We start from the raw sequence: 23,137 nt of genomic DNA, 5'->3' as shown, positions 1-23,137 counted from the left end.
GACTTGGTGGGATAACTCACATGACTGGAATACTGTCATGGATGGTTATAAACTGTTCAGGAAGGACAGGCAGGGCAGAAAAGGTGGGGGAGTAGCACTGTATGTAAGGGAGCAGTATGACTGCTCAGAGCTCCGGTACGAAACTGCAGAAAAACCTGAGTGTCTATGGATTAAGTTTAGAAGTGTGAGCAACAAGAGTGATGTAGTGGTGGGAGTCTGCTATAGACCACCGGACCAGGGGGGTGAGGTGGATGAGGCTTTCTTCCGGCAACTCGCAGAAGCTACTAGATCGCACGCCCTGGTTCTCATGGGTGACTTTAATTTTCCTGATATTTGCTGGGAGAGCAATACAGCGGTGCATAGACAATCCTGGAAGTTTTTGGAAAGCGTAGGGGACAATTTCCTGGTGCAAGTGCTAGACGAGCCAACTAGGGGGGGAGCTTTTCTTGACCTGCTGCTCACAAACAGGGAAGAATTAGTGGGGGAAGCAAAAGTGGACGGGAATCTGGGAGGCAGTGACCATGAGTTGGTTGAGTTCAGGATCCTGACGCAGGGAAGAAAGGTAAGCAGCAGGATACGGACCCTGGACTTCAGGAAAGCAGACTTTGACTCCCTCAGGGAGCGGATGGGTAGGATCCCCTGGGGGACTAACATGAAGGGGAAAGGAGTCCAGGAGAGCTGGCTGTATTTCAAGGAATCCCTGTTGAGGTTACAGGGACAAACCATCCCAATGAGTCGAAAGAATAGTAAATATGGCAGGCGACCAGCTTGGCTTAACGGTGAAATCGTAGCGGATCTTAAACATAAAAAAGAAGCTTACAAGAAGTGGAAGGTTGGACATATGACCAGGGAAGAGTATAAAAATATTGCTCGGGCATGTAGGAATGAAATCAGGAGGGCCAAATCGCACCTGGAACTGCAGCTAGCAAGAGATGTCAAGAGTAACAAGAAGGGTTTCTTCAGGTATGTTGGCAACAAGAAGAAAGCCAAGGAAAGTGTGGGCCCCTTACTGAATGAGGGAGGCAACCTAGTGACAGAGGATGTGGAAAAAGCTAATGTGCTCAATGCTTTTTTTGCCTCTGTCTTCACTAACAAGGACAGCTCCCAGACTGCTGCGCTGGGCATCACAACATGGGGAGTAGATGGCCAGCCCTCTGTGGAGATAGAGGTGGTTAGGGACTATTTAGAAAAGCTGGACGTGCACAAGTCCATGGGGCCGGACGAGTTGCATCCGAGAGTGCTAAAGGAATTGGCGGATGTGATTGCAGAGCCCCCATTCGCCACGAGTTTTCAAAGATAATGGCCAATGGAAGTCCCAGATGACTGGAAAAAGGCTAATGTAGTGCCAATCTTTAAAAAAGGGAAGGAGGAGGATCCTGGGAACTACAGGCCAGTCAGCCTCACCTCAGTCCCCGGAAAAATCATGGAGCAGGTCCTCAAGGAATCAATCCTGAAGCACTTACACAAGAGGAAAGTGATCAGGAACAGTCAGCATGGATTCACCAAGGGTAGGTCATGCCTGACTAATCTAATAGCCTTCTATGATGAGATCACTGATTCTGTGGATGAAGGGAAAGCAGTGGATGTATTGTTTCTTGACTTTAGCAAAGCTTTTGACACGGTCTCCCACAGTATTCTTGTCAGCAAGTTAAAGAAGTATGGGCTGGATGAATGCACTATAAGGTGGGTAGAAAGTTGGCTAGATTGTCGGGCTCAACGGGTAGTGATCAATGGCTCCATGTCTAGTTGGCAGCCGGTGTCAAGTGGAGTGCCCCAGGGGTCGGTCCTGGGGCCGGTTTTGTTCAATATCTTCATAAATGATCTGGAGGATGGTGTGGATTGCACTCTCAGCAAATTTGCAGATGATACTAAACTGGGAGGAGTGGTAGATACGCTGGAGGGCAGGGATAGGATACAGAGGGACCTAGACAAATTGGAGGATTGGGCCAAAAGAAACCTGATGCGGTTCAATAAGGATAAGTGCAGGGTCCTGCACTTAGGACGGAAGAACCCAATGCACAGCTACAGACTAGGGACCGAATGGCTAGGCAGCAGTTCTGCAGAAAAGGACCTAGGGGTGACAGTGGACGAGAAGCTGGATATGAGTCAACAGTGTGCCCTTGTTGCCAAGAAGGCCAATGGCATTTTGGGATGTATAAGTAGGGGCATAGCGAGCAGATCGAGGGACGTGATCGTTCCCCTCTATTCGACATTGGTGAGGCCTCATCTGGAGTACTGTGTCCAGTTTTGGGCCCCACACTACAAGAAGGATGTGGATAAATTGGAGAGAGTCCAGCGAAGGGCAACAAAAATGATTAGGGGTCTGGAACACATGACTTATGAGGAGAGGCTAGGGAACTGGGATTGTTTAGTCTGCAGAAGAGAAGAATGAGGGGGGATTTGATAGCTGCTTTCAACTACCTGAGAGGTGGTTCCAGAGAGGATGGTTCTAGACTATTCTCAGTGGTAGAAGAGGACAGGACAAGGAGTAATGGTCTCAAGTTGCAGTGGGGGAGGTTTAGGTTGGATATTAGGAAAAACTTTTTCACTAGGAGGGTGGTGAAACACTGGAATGCGTTACCTAGGGAGGTGGTAGAATCTCCTTCCTTGGAAGTTTTTAAGGTCAGGCTTGACAAAGCCTTGGCTGGGATGATTTGATTGGGGATTGGTCCTGCTTTGAGCAGGGGGTTGGACTGGATGACCTCCTGAGGTCCCTTCCAACCCTGATATTCTATGATTCTAAGTCTTAGCCCAGTTGCAGAACACAGTTAAGGTTCCATTTGCACTACAAATTGGAACTATATTGTAACCAGTGTAGAGGACAACCATGTTAAACTCAGGACCATCTCTAGTTCATGGCTTTTAAGAGCCCCACGTTCAAACTACACATGCTATTACCAAGGCTTTCTTCCTTCATTATAATACTTGGCTGTGGAGTCAGGCTCAGGAATTTCACTTTCTTTCTGGCTTTTAGGCCAGGTGGCAACTACAGGACTCATAGATGGGTTTCATTTATTAGTTGTTGGATTTTACCTGGAGTGCTGTCTACTCTGAAGCTCCCAGTCCTGAATGACATGGAGTGCACAGGAGCAGATTCATAAACATGCTTTTTTGACTTCTCTGTTGAATAGTCGCCTAGACAAGAGGTGAGCAAAGCAACAACAATGATCCTTTCATGCCAAACAGGTGGCTGAACCTACAGACCAAGTCTGTGCAACCACATCATGCTGCACTGCCATTTCCCCCTACATCCCAGCCCCATCGTCCTGTTTTGCCAGTTCTCTTCCATCCTGCTCCCAACACCCTGCACTGCTGTTCCCCTCTTTCCAGCCTGTGACCCTGCACTGCCCTTCCTTGAATCCTGAGCCTACCACCCATGTTGTTGTTCCTCCCACATCCTACTCCCAAATGCTGGAACTGTTACTTTCCATTTGAAAACCTCCATACCTCATTCTGGTGTGGTTTATATTCCCCTAACATAGGACACCCATAGGCACGTTATCCTCACCTTGAAAAAACTGTTGAAAGAAATACTACTCACTTGGGCCAGGTGTGACCTCAGTTTTCACCTTGGGGCGCCCACACATGGTATAAGCTGGGGCAACTTCCTTTCCCTTCCTGGTCATTGCGGGTTCCACATAGTAACGAGGACCCGGAGAACAGGCTTCACGGAGCGAGGGCCTTGCCCCCTTAAAAGTGTAGGCAGGGGCTTTCCTTTTGGTGGGGTTGTGCTTCAGGTAACCTAGGAAGAAGGGCTACAGTTCATATGCATGTGTCAGGTTTTATTTTAATTCCCCTTTGGGTCTTGTTGCTAAAGTCGTTTTAGAGCCTTTGGACCATGAGATTCATTTCTAAGCCCTGGTCGACACTAGGAGTTGAGGTCGAATTTAGCAGCGTTAAATCGATTTAACCTTGCACCCGTCCACACGACGAAGCCATTTTTTTTTGACTTAAAGGGCTCTTAAAATCAATTTCCTTACTCCACCCCCAAAAACGGGATTAGCGCTGAAATCAGCCTTGCTGGGTCGAATTTGGGGTACTGTGGACGCAATTCGATGGTATTGGCCTCCGGGAGCTATCCCAGAGTGCTCCATTGTGACCGCTCTGGACAGCACTCTCAACTCAGATGCACTGGCCAGGTAGACAGGAAAGGGCCCACGAACTTTTGAATCTCATTTCCTGTTTGGCCAGCGTGGCGAGCTACAGGTGAGTGCAGAGCTCATCAGCAGAGGTGACCATGATGGCGTCCCAGAATTGCAAAAGAGCTCCAGCATGGACCGAACGGGAGGTATGGGATCTGATCACAGCATGGATTCCTCTCCTCATTCAATCAGAACTATGTTCCAGTTTTCGAAATGCCAAAACATTTGTCAAAATCTCCCAGGGCATGAAGGACAGAGGCCATAACAGGGACCTGAAGCAGTGCCGCGTGAAACTTAAGGACCTGAGGCAAGCCTACCAGAAAACCAGAGAGGCAAATGGCTGCTCCGGGTCAGAGCCTCAAACATGCCGCTTCTGTGATGAGCTGCACGCCATTTTAGGGGGTTCAGCCACCACTACCCCAACCGTGTGCTTTGACTCTGCCAATGGAGAGAGAGGCAACACGAAAGCAGGTTTTGGGGACGAGGAAGATAGTGCACAGCAAGCAAGCGGAAAAACCGGTTTTTCCGACAGCCAGGAACTGTTTCTCACCCTGGACCTGGAGCCAGTACCCCCCGAACCCACCCAAGGCTGCCTCCCTGACCCGCCAGGCAGAGAAGGGACCTCTGGTGAGTATACCTTCTTAAATAGTATACATGGTTTAAAAGCAAGCGTGTTTAATGATTATTTTGCCCTGGCATTCGCGGCCAGTACAGCTACTGGAAAAGTCTGTTAACATGTCTGGGGATGGAGCGGAAATCCTCCAGGGACATCTCCATAAAGCTCTCCTGGATGTACTCCCAAAGCCTTTAGAAAAGGTTTCTGGGGAGGGCAGCCTTATTCCGTCCACCATGGTAGGACACTTTACCACGCCAGGCCAGTAGCACGTAGTTGGGAATCATTGCAGAACAAAACATTGCAGTGATGTCTGCTGGTGTTCAAACAACATCTGTTCTTTATCTCTCTGTGTTATCCTCAGGAGAGTGATATCATTCATGGTCATCTCGTTGAAATAGGGTGCTTTTCTTAAGGGGACATTCAGAGGTGCCCGTTCCTGCTGGGCTGTTTGCCTGTGGCTGAACAGAAATGTTCCCCTCTGTTAGCCACGGGGAGGGGTGAGGGGTTAACCACTCGGTGGGGGGAGGCAAAATGCGACCTTGGAACGAAAGCACATGTGCTATGTATGTAATGTTAACAGCAAGGTTTACCCTGAAAGAGTGTACCCTTTTCTATAAAATCTGTCTTTTTAAGTACCACTGTCCCTTTTTTTCCTCCACCAGCTGCATGTGTTTCAAGGATCACAGGATCTTCTCCTTCCCAGAGGCTAGCGAAGATTAGAAGGGGGAAAAAACGCACTCGCAATGAAATGTTCTCTGAGCTCATGCTGTCCTCCCACACTGACAGAGCACAGACAAATGCGTGGAGGCAAACAATGTCAGAGTGCAGGAAAGCACAAAATGACCAGGAGGAGAGGTGGCGGGCTGAAGAGAGGGCTGAACCTGAAAGGTGGCGGCAGCATGATGAGAGGAGGCAGGATTCAATGCTGAGGCTGCTGGAGGATCGAACTCATATACTCCAACGTCTGGTTGAGCTGCAGGAAAGGCAGCAGGAGCACAGACTGCTACTACAGCCCCTGTGTAACCAACCGCCCTCCTCCCCAAGTTCCATAGCCTCCTCACCCAGACAGCCAAGAACGCGGTGGGGGGGCCTCCAGCCACCCAGTCACTCCACCCCAGAGGATTGCCCAAGCAACAGAAGGCTGGCATTCAATAAGTTTTAAACTTTTAAAGTGCTGTGTGGCTTTGTCCTTCCCTCCTCCACCACCCCTCCCAGTGCTTCCCTCCTCCATCACCCTTCCTGGGCTACCTGGGCAGTTATCCCCCTATTTATGTGATGAATTAATAAAGAATGCATGAATGTGAAGCAACAATGACTTTATTGCCTCTGCAAGTGGTGATTGAAGGGAGGAGGGGAGGGTGGTTAGCTTACAGGGAAGAAGAATGAACCAAGGGGTGAGGGGGGTTTCATCAAGGAGAAACAAACAGAACTTTCACACCGTAGCCTCGCCATTCCTGAAACTGGTTTTCAAAGCTTCTCTGATGCGCACCGCACCCTCCTGTGCTCTTCTAACCGCCCTAGTGTCTGGCTGTGCGTAACCAGCGGCCAGGCGATTTGCCTCAACCTCCCACCCCGCCATAAACATCTCCCCCTTACTCTCACAGATATTGTGGAGCACACAGCAAGCAGTAATAACAGTGGGAATATTGGTTTTGCTGAGGTCTAAGCGAGTAAGTAAACTGCACCAGCGTGCTTTTAAACATTCAAATGCATATTCTACCACCATTCTGCACTTGCTCAGCCTATAGTTGAACAGCTCCTGACTACTGTCCAGGCTGCCTGTGTACGGCTTCATGAGCCATGGCATTAAGGGGTAGGCTGGTTCCCCAAGGATAACTATAGGCATTTCAACATCCCCAATGGTTATTTTCTGATCTGGGAAGAAAGTCCCTTCCTGCAGCTTTTGAAACAGACCAGAGTTCCTGAAGATGTGAGTGTCTGTACCTTTCCCAGCCATCCCACGTTGATGTTGGTGAAACGTCCCTTGTGATCCACCAGTGCTTGCAGCACTATTGAAAAGTATCCCTTGTGGTTTATGTACTTGCCGGCTTGGTGCTCCGGTGCCAAGATAGGGATATGGGTTCCGTCTATGGCCCCACCACAGTTAGGGAGTCCCATTGCAGCAAAGCCGTCCACTATGACCTGCACATTTCCCAGGGTCACTACCCTTGATATCAGCAGCTCAGTGATTGTGTTGGCTACTTGCATCACAGCAGCCCCCACAGTAGATGTGCCCACTCCAAATTCATTCCCGACTGATTGGTAGCTGTCTGGCATTGCAAGCTTCCACAGGGCTATCGCCACTCGCTTCTCAACTGTGAGGGCTGCTCTCATCTTGGTATTCTTGCGCTTCAGGGCAGGGAAAAGCAAGTCACAAAGTTCTATGAAAGTGCCCTTACATGTACGAAAGTTTCTCAGCCACTGGGAATCGTCCCAGACCCGCAACACTATGCGGTCCCACCAGTCTGTGCTTGTTTCCTGGGCCCAGAATCGGCGTTCCATGGCATGAACCTGCCCCATTAGCACCATCATGCCCACGTTGCCAGGGCCTGTGCTTTGAGAGAAGTCTGTGTCCATGTCCTCATCACTCTCGTCACCGCACTGACGTCGCCTACTTGCCCGGTTTCGCTTTGCCAGGTTCTGGTGCTGCATATACTGCTGGATAATGCGCGTGGTGTTTAATGTGCTCCTAATTGCCAAAGTGATCTGAGCAGGCTCCATGCTTGCAGTGGTATGGCATCTGCATGGAAAAAAGGCATGGAACGATTGTCTGCTGTTGCTCTGACGGAGGGAGGGGCGACTGATGACATGGCTTACAGGGTTGGCTTACAGGGAATTAAAATCAACAAAGGGGGTGGCTTTATATCAAGGAGAAACAAAAGCAACTGTCACACAGAATGGCGCCCTCAAGGATTGAACTCAAAACCCTGGGTTTAGCAGGCCAATGCTCAACCCACTGAGCTATTCCTCCTTCTGGTATTCCAGACAGGACTGAATCTCCATTAAACTTTTCAAGGTGCCCCTGACAGACCTCACTGAAACGATTGTCAGCCATTGATTTCACGGAGGGAGGGAGGGGGGAGCAAATGAATACAAAACAAATCTGGTCTATTTCTTGTTTTGATCCACTCCATCTATCTTTTACATCTTTGGCTGGCAGCAGACAGTGCAGTAGGACTTCTAGCCATCCTCATCTCCTGCCTGCTCGCCAGAAGATGGTGCAATAAGACTGCCAGCAGGACTAAAGAGAATGACCTGGTCAAGTCACTCCTCTCTCAGTCCTTGCGCCCGTGTCTGCCCAGGCGCTCCTGACTGACCTTACCGAGGCGGCCAAGAGCACCTCGGACACGATGATGATGGTTATCAGGCCTATTGCACCGTCTGCCGCCGCAAGGCAACGAACTACTGCTGTGTAGCAATGCAGTACCACGTCTGCCTGCACCCAGGAGACATACGGTGACAGTGAGCTGAGCAGGCTCCATGCTTGCCGTGGTATGGCATCTGCACAGGTAACCCAGGAAAAAAGGCATGAAACGATTGTCTGCCATTGCTTTCACGGAGGGAGGGAGGTCCTGACAACATGAATGCAGAACCACCCGTGACAATGTTTTTGCCCCATTTGGCATTGGGATCTCAACCCAGAATTCCAATGGGCGGCGGAGACTGCAGGAACTGTGGGATAGCTGTACTCAGTGCAACACTCCGGAAGTCGACTCTAGCCTCGGTACTGTGGAAGCACTCTGCCGAGTTAATGCACTTAGAGCATTTTGTGTGGGGGGACACACAATCGGTTATATAAAAACGATTTCTAAAAATACAACTTCTATAAATTCGACCTAATTTCATAGCATAGACATACTCTTTGACACTGGCTTTACTTTTGGTTTGTAGGATGGACATACGGTCATTATTATTGCTCATTCGTCTCAGTTTATGGGTATGTCAGAGGTTTCTCTCTTATAACTACGCCTAAACTGTCACCTTCTGAGCAGTTCTGTCACTGGACAAAAGGGGTGAATCACTAACAAATGGCAAAACTCATTGATTTCAGTAGGGCCAGAATTTCACCCAAGGATTGCAAAAGTGAGCTGTACTATCCTGTTCTTATGACAGAGACTAAGGCTTGTTTACTTCAGAAAACTTACCAAAATAGCTATTCAGGTTATAATTATTCCAATAGTTCTTTCAGTATAAGCCCTCATGTGGACGCTCTTATTCTGGAGCTTATACTGAAATAACTATCCCTGGATAATTACTCTGGAATAGCTATTTTGGTGTGTTTCTCAGCATAGACATACCCTAAAACGAAGAGAATTTTGCTGGAAACTCCCTTGTAATATAAGAGATTCTAAAAATTACTTCCAATTACACAGAAGAGTAACTCCTAAACAAAATTTGTTTGAAATACTAGTTTTAAATAATTTGGGATTAAAGAAGAAAACTCAGTCCTGACAATGTGATGCCTAGTACAACTGAAAACATTGACTTTCCCATGTGAAAACACTGGTGATTAGAATATGCCAAAGTTGTTGTAAAGCAAATTCTGGAACTACAAAATACTTTGGTTATTTAACAACCAGCTGTTAAAATAACCAAAATAATAATAAACACCCAAACTTAAATGTAAAGAACACTGATTACTTACCATTAATTTTAAACCTTGTTTTCCAATGCATTCTAATGGGGATGCTACTTACCATGTGTCCTGCTGCTGGGAAGTACAATACCGTTATTCAAATGGCAGCTTCCCTGTGAGAGTGACAACAACCTCTTAGGGTATGTCTTCACTACCCACCGGATCGGCGGACAGTGACCGATCCAGCAGGGATTGATTTATTGCGTCTAGTCTAGACGCGATAAATCGACACACCCCCCCCCCCCCCCCGAGCCCTTTCCCATTGACTCCTGTACTCCTGCGCCACAGAGTCAACAGGGGAACAGCAGCAGTCGACTCACCACGGTGAAGACACCACAGTAAGTTGATCTACGTATGTCGACTTCAGCTACGTTATTCACGTAGCTGAAGTTGCGTAACTTAGATCGATCCCCTCCTAGTGTAGACCAGGCCTTAGTGACATTATTTCTAAAAATCTATATTGAAAATTCCTTCTGAATTTAGATTCTTATTGTTCGACGCCTTAAAAATGTGTATAACACAAATAGTTTAGATAGTGATACAATTCCTAAGCTAAATATTGACACTTTATTATGAGGAAGATAAAAGGTATGCAGCAGCAGAAGTGAGAGGTGATGTAAGAGTCAAGCTGCCTCTTACAAATGTCTGACTGTCATTTGCATCACTGTCAGACATCTAACACCTTGCTCTAACTTTCGGTGGAGCTACAGCCATAGGTGGTTGGCAGTGAGGTTAATCACAGCAGGGATATTCTTTATGAATTTCCCAACTTCCCCTTTTTGTAATTTCTGCTCCAAGAAAATGTGTTTCTAGTTCAGCTTTGTGAGGTTGTCGTGAAAATTTACCAGCCTACCGACAAAATCTACTCGCCACAGAGAGATTGAAAATAACGATTGATGGTAAAGAAAACACCATCTGAAACGGTTCAGCATAAGTCTGTACTAAGCAGAGTCACCCTGTCCTATTTCCTAGGTTATAATGGAAATTAATACAGACATCCCATATGTAAGTGAGGGAATGGTGTTGTGGGGAACTTTCCTGGCTTCTGCACTACCCCGATGAAATGGGCTAGCGAAAGGATCTGAGTCCTTGCTCCCACTTCCTTTACCCGGACGCCTCCCTGCCCTTGAGGACTCCCCTTCCACTCTCATGTCTGGTAGAGTCCTCGTAACCCCGACAAGGCTGGGCCCAGGATTCCTGGGGGGCTCAACCCCCAACCTTGCTGTGGTCACCTAGGACAGGGGCTAGGGTGTCCCTACTCCAGGGTGCTCTCTCTGTACTGTTCACTTCCCTGACCCACTGATCATTACATACAATTTAAAGCAAATACAATTTATTTAATCAGCAATTAGTTTAAAAAGGAACAAGGAAAAATGGGAAAGGCTAAAGGAAAACACATCACCCTGCTCTGTGGCAGGGAACATCACAAACAGTGTCTCTGGAACGTCAGGGCAGTTCACGGTCTGTTCCTTGTAAGTCCCAGGCCTCCTCCTCAGGCCCTGGCTGCGCTTCAGGGATGCTGTGGGTTGGACACTTGCTCTGGCGGTGGCCACACGCGCTCAGGCTCTAGGTGGCAGGACTCTTCTTCCCAACGTTGCTCCTGCCCCGTCGCGGTTACGATCCCCCTCCAAGTTTGGCCTGCAGAGCCTCCTGGCTGAGGCATCTCCCTGTGCTGGGCCCACTGCCCAGGGTCCCCCTCACTCTTCCCAGCTGCTCACCGCACCCAGCTCCGGACTGCTCCAGCCCCAGCTCCACCACTCTGTCTCTGCACCGCTGCTGCTGCTCTGCCTCCAGCTCCCTGGGCTGCTTCTTTGGCCCCTCTGCCTCTGGTTGCTGCAGTTCTCCTCCCAGCACAGGTCTGGTCTGCAGGCTGCTTCTGTGACTCTGCTCCCAGCACTGACCTGCTTCCTGGGCTGCTTTTCTGGCCCCTCTGGCTCTGGTTGCTGCAGCTCTGCTTCCAGGGCAAGTCTGCTCTCTCTGGGCTGTGCCTCTGGCTCTGGTTGCTGCAGTTCTCCTCCCAGCACAGGTCTGGTCTGCTCTGCTGGCTGCTTCTGTGACTCGCTCCCAGCACTGACCTGCTTCCTGGGCTGCTTTTCTGGCCCCTCTGGCTCTGGTTGCTGCAGCTCTGCTCCCAGGGCAAGTCTGCTCTCTCTGGGCTGTGCCTCTGGCTTTGGGGTTGCAGCTCTGCTCCTAGCACAGGGTTTGCTCTCTCTGGGCTGCTTTTCTGGTCCCTCTGGATCTGGCACAACTCTGCTCCCCAGCTCAGCTTGCGCCCCTGCTTCCTCCTTAACTCAGCCCCACTCTGTCTGACCCAGGCAAATTCAGCTCACACACAGGACTGGCCCCACCCTGGCCTCCTGACTCCTTGATTAGCCTGCCCACCCTGTCAATCAGACTGACCTGGAGCATTGGCCTCTCCCCATTGCTCCTGGGGACTGTCAGTCTCAGGGTCCTGATTTCTCATTGACCCTTCCCCTTTCTTTTAGTACTGGGAGCTAGCCAACCAAAACACCCCCACTGAATGTTAGTAAGGGGGAACAGTCCCCTTACACATAGGAGGGTTTTATTAACTGTCACATCAGAGACAGGTTTCAGAGTAACAGCCGTGTTAGTCTGTATTCGCAAAAAGAAAAGGAGTACTTGTGGCACCTTAGAGACTAACCAATTTATTTGAGCATGAGCTTTCGTGAGCTACTTAGGCTTGAATAGAGACTGGGAGTGGCTAAGTCATTATGCAAGGTAACCTATTTCCCCTTGTTTTTTCCTACCCCCCCCCCCCCAGACGTTCTTGTGAAACCCTGGATTTGTGCTGGAAATGGCTCACCTTGATTATCATACACATTGTAAGGAAAGTGATCACTTTAGATAAGCTATTACCAGCGGGAGAGTGGAGTGGGGGGAGAGAAAACCTTTTGTAGTGGTAAACACCCATTTTTTCATGTTTTGTGTGTATAAAAAGATCTTCTGTACTTTCCACAGTATGCATCCGATGAAGTGAGCTGTAGCTCACGAAAGCTTATGCTCAAATAAATTGGTTAGTCTCTAAGGTGCCACAAGTACTCCTTTTCTTTTTACATCAGAGACAGTGGAATTATATTTTAATAGAATATGTGAGAGTTTGTACTAAATGAATCGTTTGAACTGATCTGGATTTAGTGTGTTTAACTCGTGATATCAACTGTGTTTCTTGAAACTCTGTATCTTTCTGTCCTTTTACCTGTTGTTCCCTGTATTGCGTACTTTGGTCCTGGGCTGGTAAAGTGGGCCATTATTGGGCCCCTTGGACGATGAGGCCTCCAGGTCCCCACCCAAGCGCTGTCATCCATGGTGGGAGCTGGTTACAAAGCCTAAAGGGAGAGTAGAAAGGTTAATAGCGGATTCTCGTAAAGAAGCAAAGTTCTATTTCTTTTTTATATTTCAGTGAAAAATTCTCAGTCTGGCCCTGTACGTGTACTACACCTGAAGCCTCATCCTCTGAATCCAGTCTCCATGTTAACGGAACTGTGAGACATGATGTTATAGATTGCATTGTATCAGGAATAAAGGACCCCTGCTCATATGGTACATACCTAGTTTGATATCTGCTTCTTTAGGCCATTGATACTAACACATTCAAACTCAGTGGTCTACTTATTTTGCTAATCTGCGTTTTCTTTTATACTCGTTACCCTGTTTATGGTATGATGAGGAGCAGAGAGACATCAAGATGTGGAGCATTTTATCAGGACCACCTCCATCTGCATAGGCTAATATGGGGGGAGGGTGTGCATTCTTCTGAAGCATCAGGTGCTGGCCCTGATGGAGGCAAGATATTCAGCTGAAAAGCACTGGACCAACAATCTGATCCAGCATATCAACTCCAGTGTATAAGCAAACCCATTGAGACAATGGATATAGGGTAGTGGGTTCTGATGGCAAGTGTTGACGAAGTTACTAGCATATCAGTACTGTACTAGGAGTATCTTGGAAACCTCTTGGTATCTGGGTGTCTGATGCCAGTAGCATGGTGGTACTGAGGCACTAAAACAGCTGTTGGAAGGGAAATTGTAGGTGTTTTCCATCAGTGTGACTCCTCGTGTTTATCAGAGGGAGAATCCTCTAGGGAATAGGAACAGGACACCTGACTCCTGTGATATTAAGAATCTTTTCAATGCAATAGACAGGGCAAATCCCTGCATCCAGAACAAGGACTCCTCTGACATTTCAGAGAGGTCTGTTTTTCTCCCCTATCAGAGAATTGTTATAAAGCAGACCCTGGTTTTATTTGGGGACTGCTAGTGACCTTCACATCCTGTATCCACAGCAATTGTAGGATCCTCCCTCACAGTGTCTTTGCCACTAAGATTTGTCTTGTCAGAGTTTGAACTTAATAAAAATCTCCTGCAGGTTGTTCATTAGCCAGTATCTCAGCAGAGCCCAGAATCCCTCAGGCTGCAGTTCTGTTCTAGACGAACAGGAAATATTTTCTGCTATGGGCCTAACCCTGAACTTGTACACATACTAGGGGTGAATTCCTGTCCTTAGTGAAGTCAATGGGACTTTTGCCATTGTCTTCAATGGGGCCAGGATTTCACTCCCATTCACTAGTATGCACACTTAACCCTCTGCCTCCATTCCTTTAGCTTTATATCTTCCTATCTCTCATGGTAATTTTTAGATTACCCTGCTCTCATCTGCAGGACACTTTTTGAATAACTGGGCTGTCAGGCCCTCAGGTAAGCTACCTTATTATCCCTGTTCAAATTAGTCTGTATTACTCTCCTTTGCCTTGATGCTTACAAAAAATTGACAGCAGTTAGCGCCCCAGTGTGCTGAGACCACTGCCTATTCATGCTGACCAGTATTGTCGCATAGTTTCCTTGTACTCTTCTCTGCCTGTCTGTATCTATCTGTTGTCTCTTGTCTTTTTGTTCTCTGTACAGCTTCTCACACAATGGGGTCCTGGGCTCCTAGGCGTTATGGTAAGAAGGAATTGCTAGAAAACAGCTCACTCCACCTCTTTTTTCTGCAGTCATTATTGCACCTGCTGGTATCTCTCTCATCGGACACTGTGTGCTCACCTGAGCTTCACCTGTACTTGCTGCTTTGGTGCTTTAAGCATCAGCTGTGTGGCTCTGTTTTCTCTGTATCTGCAGCAAAACTGGCTGTCCTTTGAGTCTTGAACCTCCCCGTCTACTGCTGTTCCTTTTAAAATATGCTACGACTCAGGAAATTTATTTTAAAACAGTTCCTGGTCTGGCCTGACACAGGTGCCTGAAACCCAAAACATAAGAGTTCTTCAGCAAGCTGGCTACAAGAATGAAAAACGAAGAAATGACATTTGCATAACAATGTACTTGCAGACTTAAAATAAGGAATTAACCAAACAAGCCTGGAGGTTCAGCTGTTCTCTGTAAGAACTGCAATTTTCCTCTTCTGTATAGGTCTGAGAGGGTTAAATATGCCTCACATACATTACGTGTATGTATTACGCACTTTAAAATGTGGTTACAGACAAAACAGTGACAATGTAAAAATGACACTCTTTGCTAACTGTCCATCTTTGATTTTTATCTCCTGGTATTCTGGGAGATGCAAATTTTTAACTACAGCTGGCATCTCCGAGCCAGTATAGGACAGAGGAGGGAGCTGAATGTTATCCTGCCTCTCCAACTCAGCTAAGTTCCTACTGCAGAATCTTTTGTTACTGGCGATGATGTACAGGAAGAGGCAGATCCTAGCTTCAATTTGCAGCATTGGATGTTAGAAAAAATATTTTTCTTTGGGTTTGTAAACTGAGCCGATATGCTGTGAAAGCCACTGGATATAACGGCCCCATCCTGCCAGTGCTGTGCTCATAGAACTCCCATTGATTTCAACTGGACTCCTGTGAGAAGAGGAATTGAAGGATCAGGCCTTAAACACAGAAGACCATGATGCCATTTTCCATTCACTTTTCAAAATGTAATATACTAAAGTTCAGGGGTCGGCAGCCTTTCAGAAGTGGTGTGCCCAGTCTTCGTTTGTTCACTCTAATTTAAGGTTTTGCGTGCCAGTAATACATTTTAACGTTTTTAGAAGGTCTCTTTCTATAAGTCTATAATATATAACTAAACTATTGTTGTATGTAAAGTAAATACGGTTTTTAAAATGTTTAAGAAGCTTTATTTAATATTAAATTAAAATGCAGAGCCCCCCAGACCGGTGACCAGGACCCGGGCAATGTGAGTGCCACTGAAAATCAGCTTGCATGCTGCCTTTGGTACGCGTGCCATAGGTAGCCTACCCCTGTACTAAAATATTCCATGATAACCTATATCCCTGATGCTATACACAGTGGAATTCAACATGCAGGAGAAACAACGCTAGTTTTGGCTTATTGCTTCTGTAGGGAACGCTCAGCAGGTTGAGCCTGAGGGACGTGCACTTCTTCCTAGCAATTCCAAATTCCATTTAAAGCCATCTCACTATTGGCACACCAGCAGTCCACAAAAAATGCTCAGCATGTCAATTGCAATGTTAGCCTGTCTGGTAGAGTTTTGAAGACTTGCAAAGAGTGTTTTTTTGTGGATCGCAAATGTTTTACAACTATGTTATAAAGCTACTTCTCTGGCACAGATGGTGTCCTAAATAAAAATAATTCTGAGTCTGCACAATGAAGTGTCAGAGGTTAGCAGACTGTGTTTGGAATTTGGTGGGTTTGGATTTAACTGTGTTTTCTTGCGTACCTGCCTAGCAAATTACAGCAGTTTACTACCGGACAGCTGACAGGTGTGTGAGTGTAGCATTTTTACACCTTTTCTGTGTTTTGTTCCTTCTGCGACACCTTTTTTTGTTATTACTATTCTATATTGAAAAGAAAATATATTAGTGCATTATTTTACGAAAACAGTTTTAAATATACCAGCTTGGAAATATTAAACCATTTATGGTTTAGAGAGAAAATGATTTGTTACAATTATCCCATTAAGCTCAATTTGCAGTGAAGGGCAAAGACTGGATTCAGTCCTGCTCCTATAGTGACAAAACATGAGTTTCTGAATTAAATCAGACTCAATAAAGCTAACTATAGAACTAGAAGCTGTACAGAAATGAAGATGCTGTGAAATCTCCAACTAGATAAATAGGAAAAAATTCACCTTTCTTGTCCTTTGAAGCCTAATTATATGTGAATAAACCCTGTCCTCTCTGCTGCTCTTCTCACCTTTCTTTCCGTAATAGAACTGCAGAGTTTTAGGAGAAGGTGGAATGCTGGCAGGGCAGGCTTAGGTTTCTCCCTCCATGTGGACTTGGGAAGAACTTTCATGAAAATGTCAGAGAAACTCACAATTACTTGTACAGTGGCTCAAGAGGTTCTAGAACACTGTCCAGCATTAGGATTCTAGCCCCTGGTGTATGTGTTTTATGAATCATTCCTGTAGCTTTGGCATCATGGTGCTACTTCTTGAGTAGCTCATAATGAGGCAACAGGACCTTCAGATCGGCACAAGGACTTTGTGCCCACAGGGTAGTCCAGTTCAAACCCCAGTGATAAGTCTTTCTGCCCACTTCTCTATCATCAGTGCTGATCCATCTCTTCAAATGATATTAGTTAAATAGTCAAATCCTGCTTACCTAGTGCTTGCATCTGGCTGCTTTGTGTATACATTGAGCTCTTCTTGTGAAATTCCAAAATGAGTTCATTGGGTTTTGTAGGTTAGGGGCAAACCTTTCAGTCACCTGAATGATTTGGAGCCTAACCCCTGGTTTCGAGAGTGACATAGACACTTAAAGCAGATTTTCAAAGGAAAAGATGCAGATAGGTGCCTTGTGAGATTTTCAAAATTGCCTAATCAGGTTATATGCCTTATTCAAATAGATTTCAAAGGAAAAGTCAACGGATAAGTGCATGTGTCACCTTTGAAAATGGGACTTAGGCTCCTAGGCCACTTAAGTGCTTTTGAAAATTTTACCGTTAAGATGTAAAACCCAGTGAACTTGCTTTGGAAGTTACAAGAACAGAACAAATCATACAAAGCAGCCAGATTTGCTCCTTCCATAGGATTACATGATGGGTCCCATGGCCTCAGCATTGAATCCAGGCCAGGTCTGTCCAGAGATAGACAGACGAAAAATGTGAATTACCTCGCTCCTTTTTCCTAATGATTTCAGTTGGAATGGTACAATGAAGCATTAAACTTCTATAGCAGTGGTGGGCAAACCACCGCCCGCGAGCTGTATGTGGCTCTTTTACAATTAAAGTGCAGCTCGTGGAGCTCCCCAAGACACCCCCTCCCTCCATTCTCCATCTACCAGACAGGGGGAGCTCAGGGCTCCTGCCCTGCAGTGAGCTGGTGGGGCTGGGGTAGGGTTGCCAACTTTCTAATCACACACAAATGAACACCCCTGCCCTGCCCCTTCTCCAAGACCCTGCCCCCACTTGCTCCATCCCCCCCCCCCCCATCACTCACTTTCCCCACCCTCACTCACTTTCACCAGGCTGGGGCAGGAGTTTGGGGTGCGGGAGGGGGGCAGGGCTCTGGGGTGGGGCTAGGGATGAGGGGTTTGGGGTATGGGAGCGGAGTCTGGGTTGGGGCTGGGGTAGGGGGCAGGGCTGGGGGGGGTGTTAGGGCTCCAGTGGGGGGGGGTGCTGGGGATGAGGGGGTTGGGGTGTGGGAGAGGAGTCTGGGCTGGGGCAGGGAGTTGGGGTGCAGGGGGGGTGAGGGCTCCGGCTGGGGGTAGGGCTAGGGGTGAGGAGTTTGGGGTGCAGGACGGGGCTCGGGCAGCGTCAAAAGCTTTACTGAAGTCAAGACCTGTCTTGAATGCTTCCCACCATCCACTAGGCTGGTTACCCCATCAAAGAAGGAAATTAGATTAGTTTGGTGTGATTTGTTCTTGGCAGGTCCATGTTGGCTATTACTTATCCCCTTATTATCCTCTAGATATTTACAAACTGATTGTTTAATAATTTGTTCCAGGATCTTTCTGGGTATCAAAAGTTAAGCTACCTGGTCTATAGTTCCCCAGGTACTCATTTCCCCCCTTTTTAAAGATAGTTACTATGTTTGCCATTCTCCAGTACTCTGGGACCTCATCCATCTTCTGAGAGTTCTTGAAGATAATTGCTAATGTTCAGAGATTGCTTCACCTAGTTTCAAGATGTACAGAAACAGCAGGGCAAATATGGATGCCAGACAGTTCTAGGTTGAGTGTGTGCAGTATTCTTTTGTGAAATCTTTTGCCCCATTGCCATGATTCTCAGCTTTTCCCCCATTTTATTATGTTATGGGGACTATACTCTGTTTAATTTGTGTGTGTGTGTGTGTGTGTGAGATTTGTGAAGTTTCATTTTTGAAATGGGAGAGAAGTTTGTGTGCAAAAAATCCACCAGTAGTGAGTATAGTGAGTAAATTGTGCTTGGAAACATGAAGGCCCTTTTAACCAGCCCCAGTGTTTGCTTTTATGAAAGTAATTAAACACTTTGGTGCATCTCTGCTGGAACTGTGGCTGCATCATTTTTAGGATACTGTCCGCAGGCATGTTCCAGCCCTAGGGTTCAAAGTAACTATTTTGTATGATCTTTTTCAGGTACCAGATTTAATGTATGTGGTTTAAAGGAAACTCTGAGGAACTTAGTAAATGTTGCCAGTTTGACATAGATTTGCCACAGTTATTATCATAACAAAATCTGGCATTTTCCTTTCATACCTACTGTACCAACGATGGTAGCGATACATGGATTTCTTCTTTGTAATATTGAATTATCAATGTAAATGAATGACTTGTGCATTGATATAGTGGTTGTCATCCTGTGATCTCTAAGCAATTTACCATGTAACCTTAGTTATTTTTCAGTAATGTATCAATTATAAATTTCAATAGCTGATTAGATCCTTTTCCAAATCAAGCCCTCTGTCTCCTGCACTAATAAAACAGGACGTGAACAAAGAACTGAACTGCTTTTGGTTTACTGGAATAAAAAGTTTAAGTGAATCTAAAACATCATCTGTGGCTTATTCGTGCATTAGAGATTAAAAGCTCTCTTGAGCAAAGAATCAGGAAGAAAAGAAAATAAGAGAGAGGGAATCAACAAGAAGCAATCAGCAGTTAGGATTATGATGAGTTCTTCATTGGTGCAGATCCCTGGAGTTATGGTTCCTCTTAACACTTTGCCAGGATATTTTTTGAAACAGAGATTAACAACAGTGAATGGAGAGGGCTTGACTCTGCTAAGAAGATAATGCAGGTAAAGTGCCATACAACCAGCTAAACTGAATATTTTGGAGCATAAGAGCACGTTGACTGGCTGCACACTCACTTTTGTCGTGGTAGTATTAAATCTGGGTGTTTTAAAACCATGAGATTTCATCTTTGTAACAGAAGGTTTTGACAAGCAAATTTGATTTTAAATATATCTAAGCAAAATTGAAAGGCATCTAAGCAATGACTTGTCATGATAAGCAAGACAGGAGCTATTTCTTACTCTAGAAAGAGGAGTAAAATCTCTTAACGTGATTTTTTTCACCAGTGTAACCCTTTGGACCTGAATATGCTTCACGTAGGGCCTGACACAAAACCCAGTGAAGTCAATGAGAGGCAACTGACTTCAGTTTGTTTTGGATTAGGCCCTTACATTGCTTTTACACAGGGGTATTTATTTTGACTTCAGTGAAGTTATTCCTGATTTACACTGGTACCCTTTATTTAATTATAATAATAATAATAATTAATAAATGAAATTACCATCAATTCCCCTATGGCTCCTGAATGTTCCTGTGAAAGTTTAAGCACACATTCCTTGAGCTCATAAGCAGCAGTCTTCATAACATCACTTGTTACAAAAGGAGCAATTGACTCCATGTATTCTGGACAAGAGCCAAAGAGGGACTTGTTAAGAATGTTAATGAGAACTGGACACGTATCAGCAGTAACTGGAATGCAAACATGAAATAGTTAAGCAGGATAATATCAAAATATTTTAAACTATTTATTGCTCAAATATTTAGTGCAATTTCTCTACTGTATCTTAAAACTCATGGTGTCGATGCCATAGTGGAGGTTGTGATGGCTATTCCATTCTACATGTCTGTGATCTTGTGCTTATTCCTCCATCACTGTGTTCGTAAGGCTGAAATTTTTCCTCGTTTTCGTTGAATGGGGAATACTTGTAGAATAAGGTACTACTCAATGAGAGTAAGGGTATTAGAATTTGTCCTATTGTGGATGATTTCTTGCCTGGCAATTGTCAGAGGGCTTATTCCTTCACCCACTTACTTCCCTGGTCCTTCTCGCATGAACAGAGAGCAACAATACCCGAAGTCCAAAGGTGCAAACAATTCAATGTTTATTGGGGTGAACTTCTAGCAAGCATGATTCCAGTTTCCTTCCTTAGTGTCCCCCTTCCCAGCTCTGACACCACAGAGCCTTACCTGTGTCCCTGTTCCCATTCCCCCCCCTTAGCAAAACATTATTCCAATTTCCCTGTTCCCATTCCCCCCCCACACTTCCTGATTGACTGCAGACTATATAGTAAAACTTGAGTTCTGCTTAGCTATACCTTAACCAATCATTTTACTTAAATGTAACTAACCAATCCTAACATATTGTAACATGATTAGCCAACCAGTTATATCCCACCACCTTAATTAGTTGACACCCAGCAAAATTAATTATACAGCAGACAGAAACAATCACAGAATCAGACAGAGATTATACAGACAAACAATCGGGAAATGGGGACTATAGTGATAGAACAACACAGAAATGAGGAAAAAAGAAAAGGAGTACTAGTGGCACCTTAGAGACTAACCAATTTATTTGAGCATAAGCTTTCGTGAGCTACAGCTCACTTCATCGGATGCAACTCAGAAATGAGGATTTCACATCCCAGCTATTGATAAGTGAGTTCTTGCCAGACAGGATGCTATCAAACTAAGTTTCCTTTTACATCTTCTAGGCACTTCCCTTTCTCTGGAGGCAATAGGCATGATCAGGACAGGATATTCCTAACAGCCCAATAGCACCTTCTTTCAATGTGACTAGGTTGGAATGTGAGGATGTGACCGGTCGCTTCCCAGCTTATGGCTGCCTCTGCTGCTTCGCCAGAGGCCTTAGCCTAAGCACAGGGCCTCAGACTGTCACAGTAAGAGAAGGCCCTTACACCGGCAGACAGTGATTTTGATTCTTTCTTTTATACCTCTATAACTAGCTAAGTGATAAGAATACACCTAAATTCTTAAAGTACAGGCCTTTGCAGACAGGCCTGAATATCTATATCCTAACCGCAATAACTCCAAATCAGATTATATTCTGAAAATCAAACAGACCATGGAGGTATTTTTTTTCCTCAATAAGGACAAGAGCCTTGGATATTTTTGAAGAAATTTGGTTGAGTACAGCACAGTGGGCATGTCTACTATATTACTGTTTTACGCAAGACATGGGTGTAGATGTCTCAATGTACACAAGTGGGATATACACATTCAAATACTATTAAAATGGACATTACTTAAATGGTCAGCCTTTCCCCAGCCTCCCCACTTCTCGCGGAGGGGGAACAATGAAAAGATCGAATGACAATGAGTGAGCAGACAGACTGAAATGCAAATACAGAGAGAGAGACTGAAAAATGGAGATGAGATGGGGAATAAAAATTGTTCATAATTTCTTAGAATCAGTTAAACTATATTTAGGACACCCACTCATCCCAACCAAACTTTTGAGAGCGTCTGCTCTCTCTAGGACCTAGGTTGGGGTCCTAGTACATAGTATAGGCTTTCTTCTACCAAATCACCCTGCCATTCAGTTTTTTAAAACTGAATCTCATTGGGAAAGTGGAGAAACCACCTTGGTTTTAGTTTGCAGAGCAAAACGTTTTGTATATTCCAACTAATTTTGTGAACCTCAAGAAACAAAACAAAGCAATGCATGAGAATCCCTTAACCTCTTAAATTCCCCCTAAGTTCACTGATCCCTATTTTAATCAAACTCTAATGAATAGCCCTTGCTAACCCAAATTCATAATATATAAGGTAGTGTTACATGTTAGGCTACAATACCAAGTTGATACTAATGTCCATCTTTTTATCAACACTGCTTTGAATCCCATATATACTTAAGTCAGTGGACCTGATTCTGCTCCCTGTTTACCTGATGTAAATCAGGAGCAGCTCCAATGAAGTCAGTGGAGTAACATCAATCTAAAGCCAATGTTAGATCAGAATTATATCCTGCTGCTTCTTAATCAAAGGTGGTAGAACTTATGCACCGGTCAAAATACAGGTGCATTTCAGATGGTCAGAATACAGGTGTAGGTAGATTAAATTGCACAGCTGTGTAGCTTCCACTATGTGACCTTCAGGGCCAGATTCCACCACTATCATTAGTGTTGAGTAGTACCTTACTCCTTGAGTACCCTATTGATTTCATAGACTAAGGTGGCAGAATCTGGTCCTCAGTGAGTGCAAAATAAGTGGTTTCAGAGCAGCAGCCGTGTTAGTCTGTATCCGTAAAAAGAAAAGGAGGACTTGTGGCACCTTAGAGACTAACAAATTTATTAGAGCATATGCTTTTGTGAGCTACAGCTCTCTTCATCGGATGCAAAATAAGTGTAACTGACCTGAATTGTTTCTTTCCAGTCTAGAAACTGGAATGCATTTGCTGTGGGAACCTTATAAACTCCTTAATGCGGATTTCAAATAGCTTGATGCTTGAGGCTTCAAGAATTTGAGGTTTCATATAAAGAGGGGCCAATTATGTAAGGCTCCATTGTGAAACCCCTACTCA

The 23,137-nt window shown here is 45.5% G+C and overlaps 1 protein-coding gene across 1 annotated transcript in view; it reads right to left on the bottom strand.

The window, feature by feature from the left end:
• ODF3 (outer dense fiber of sperm tails 3) overlaps positions 1-20,278 on the bottom strand; it is a 33,343-nt gene extending 13,065 nt beyond the window's left edge. Inside the window, exons 1-4 of the mRNA XM_007063878.4 lie at positions 20,096-20,278; positions 12,612-12,741; positions 3,542-3,742; positions 3,034-3,135 (exon numbers count right to left, since the gene is read on the bottom strand). Coding sequence (XP_007063940.1) covers positions 3,034-3,135; positions 3,542-3,742; positions 12,612-12,720 — 412 coding nt within the window. The 5' untranslated portion in view covers positions 12,721-12,741; positions 20,096-20,278. The remainder of the gene's footprint in view (positions 1-3,033; positions 3,136-3,541; positions 3,743-12,611; positions 12,742-20,095) is intronic.
• Positions 20,279-23,137: the final 2,859 nt, after the last annotated feature.

The sequence above is a fragment of the Chelonia mydas genome, chromosome 6, assembly GCF_015237465.2.
Source record: "Chelonia mydas isolate rCheMyd1 chromosome 6, rCheMyd1.pri.v2, whole genome shotgun sequence".
Classification (NCBI taxonomy): Eukaryota; Metazoa; Chordata; order Testudines; family Cheloniidae; genus Chelonia; species Chelonia mydas.
Note: the sequence above shows the minus strand (reverse complement) of the source record. Positions and strands in the feature narration are given on the sequence as shown.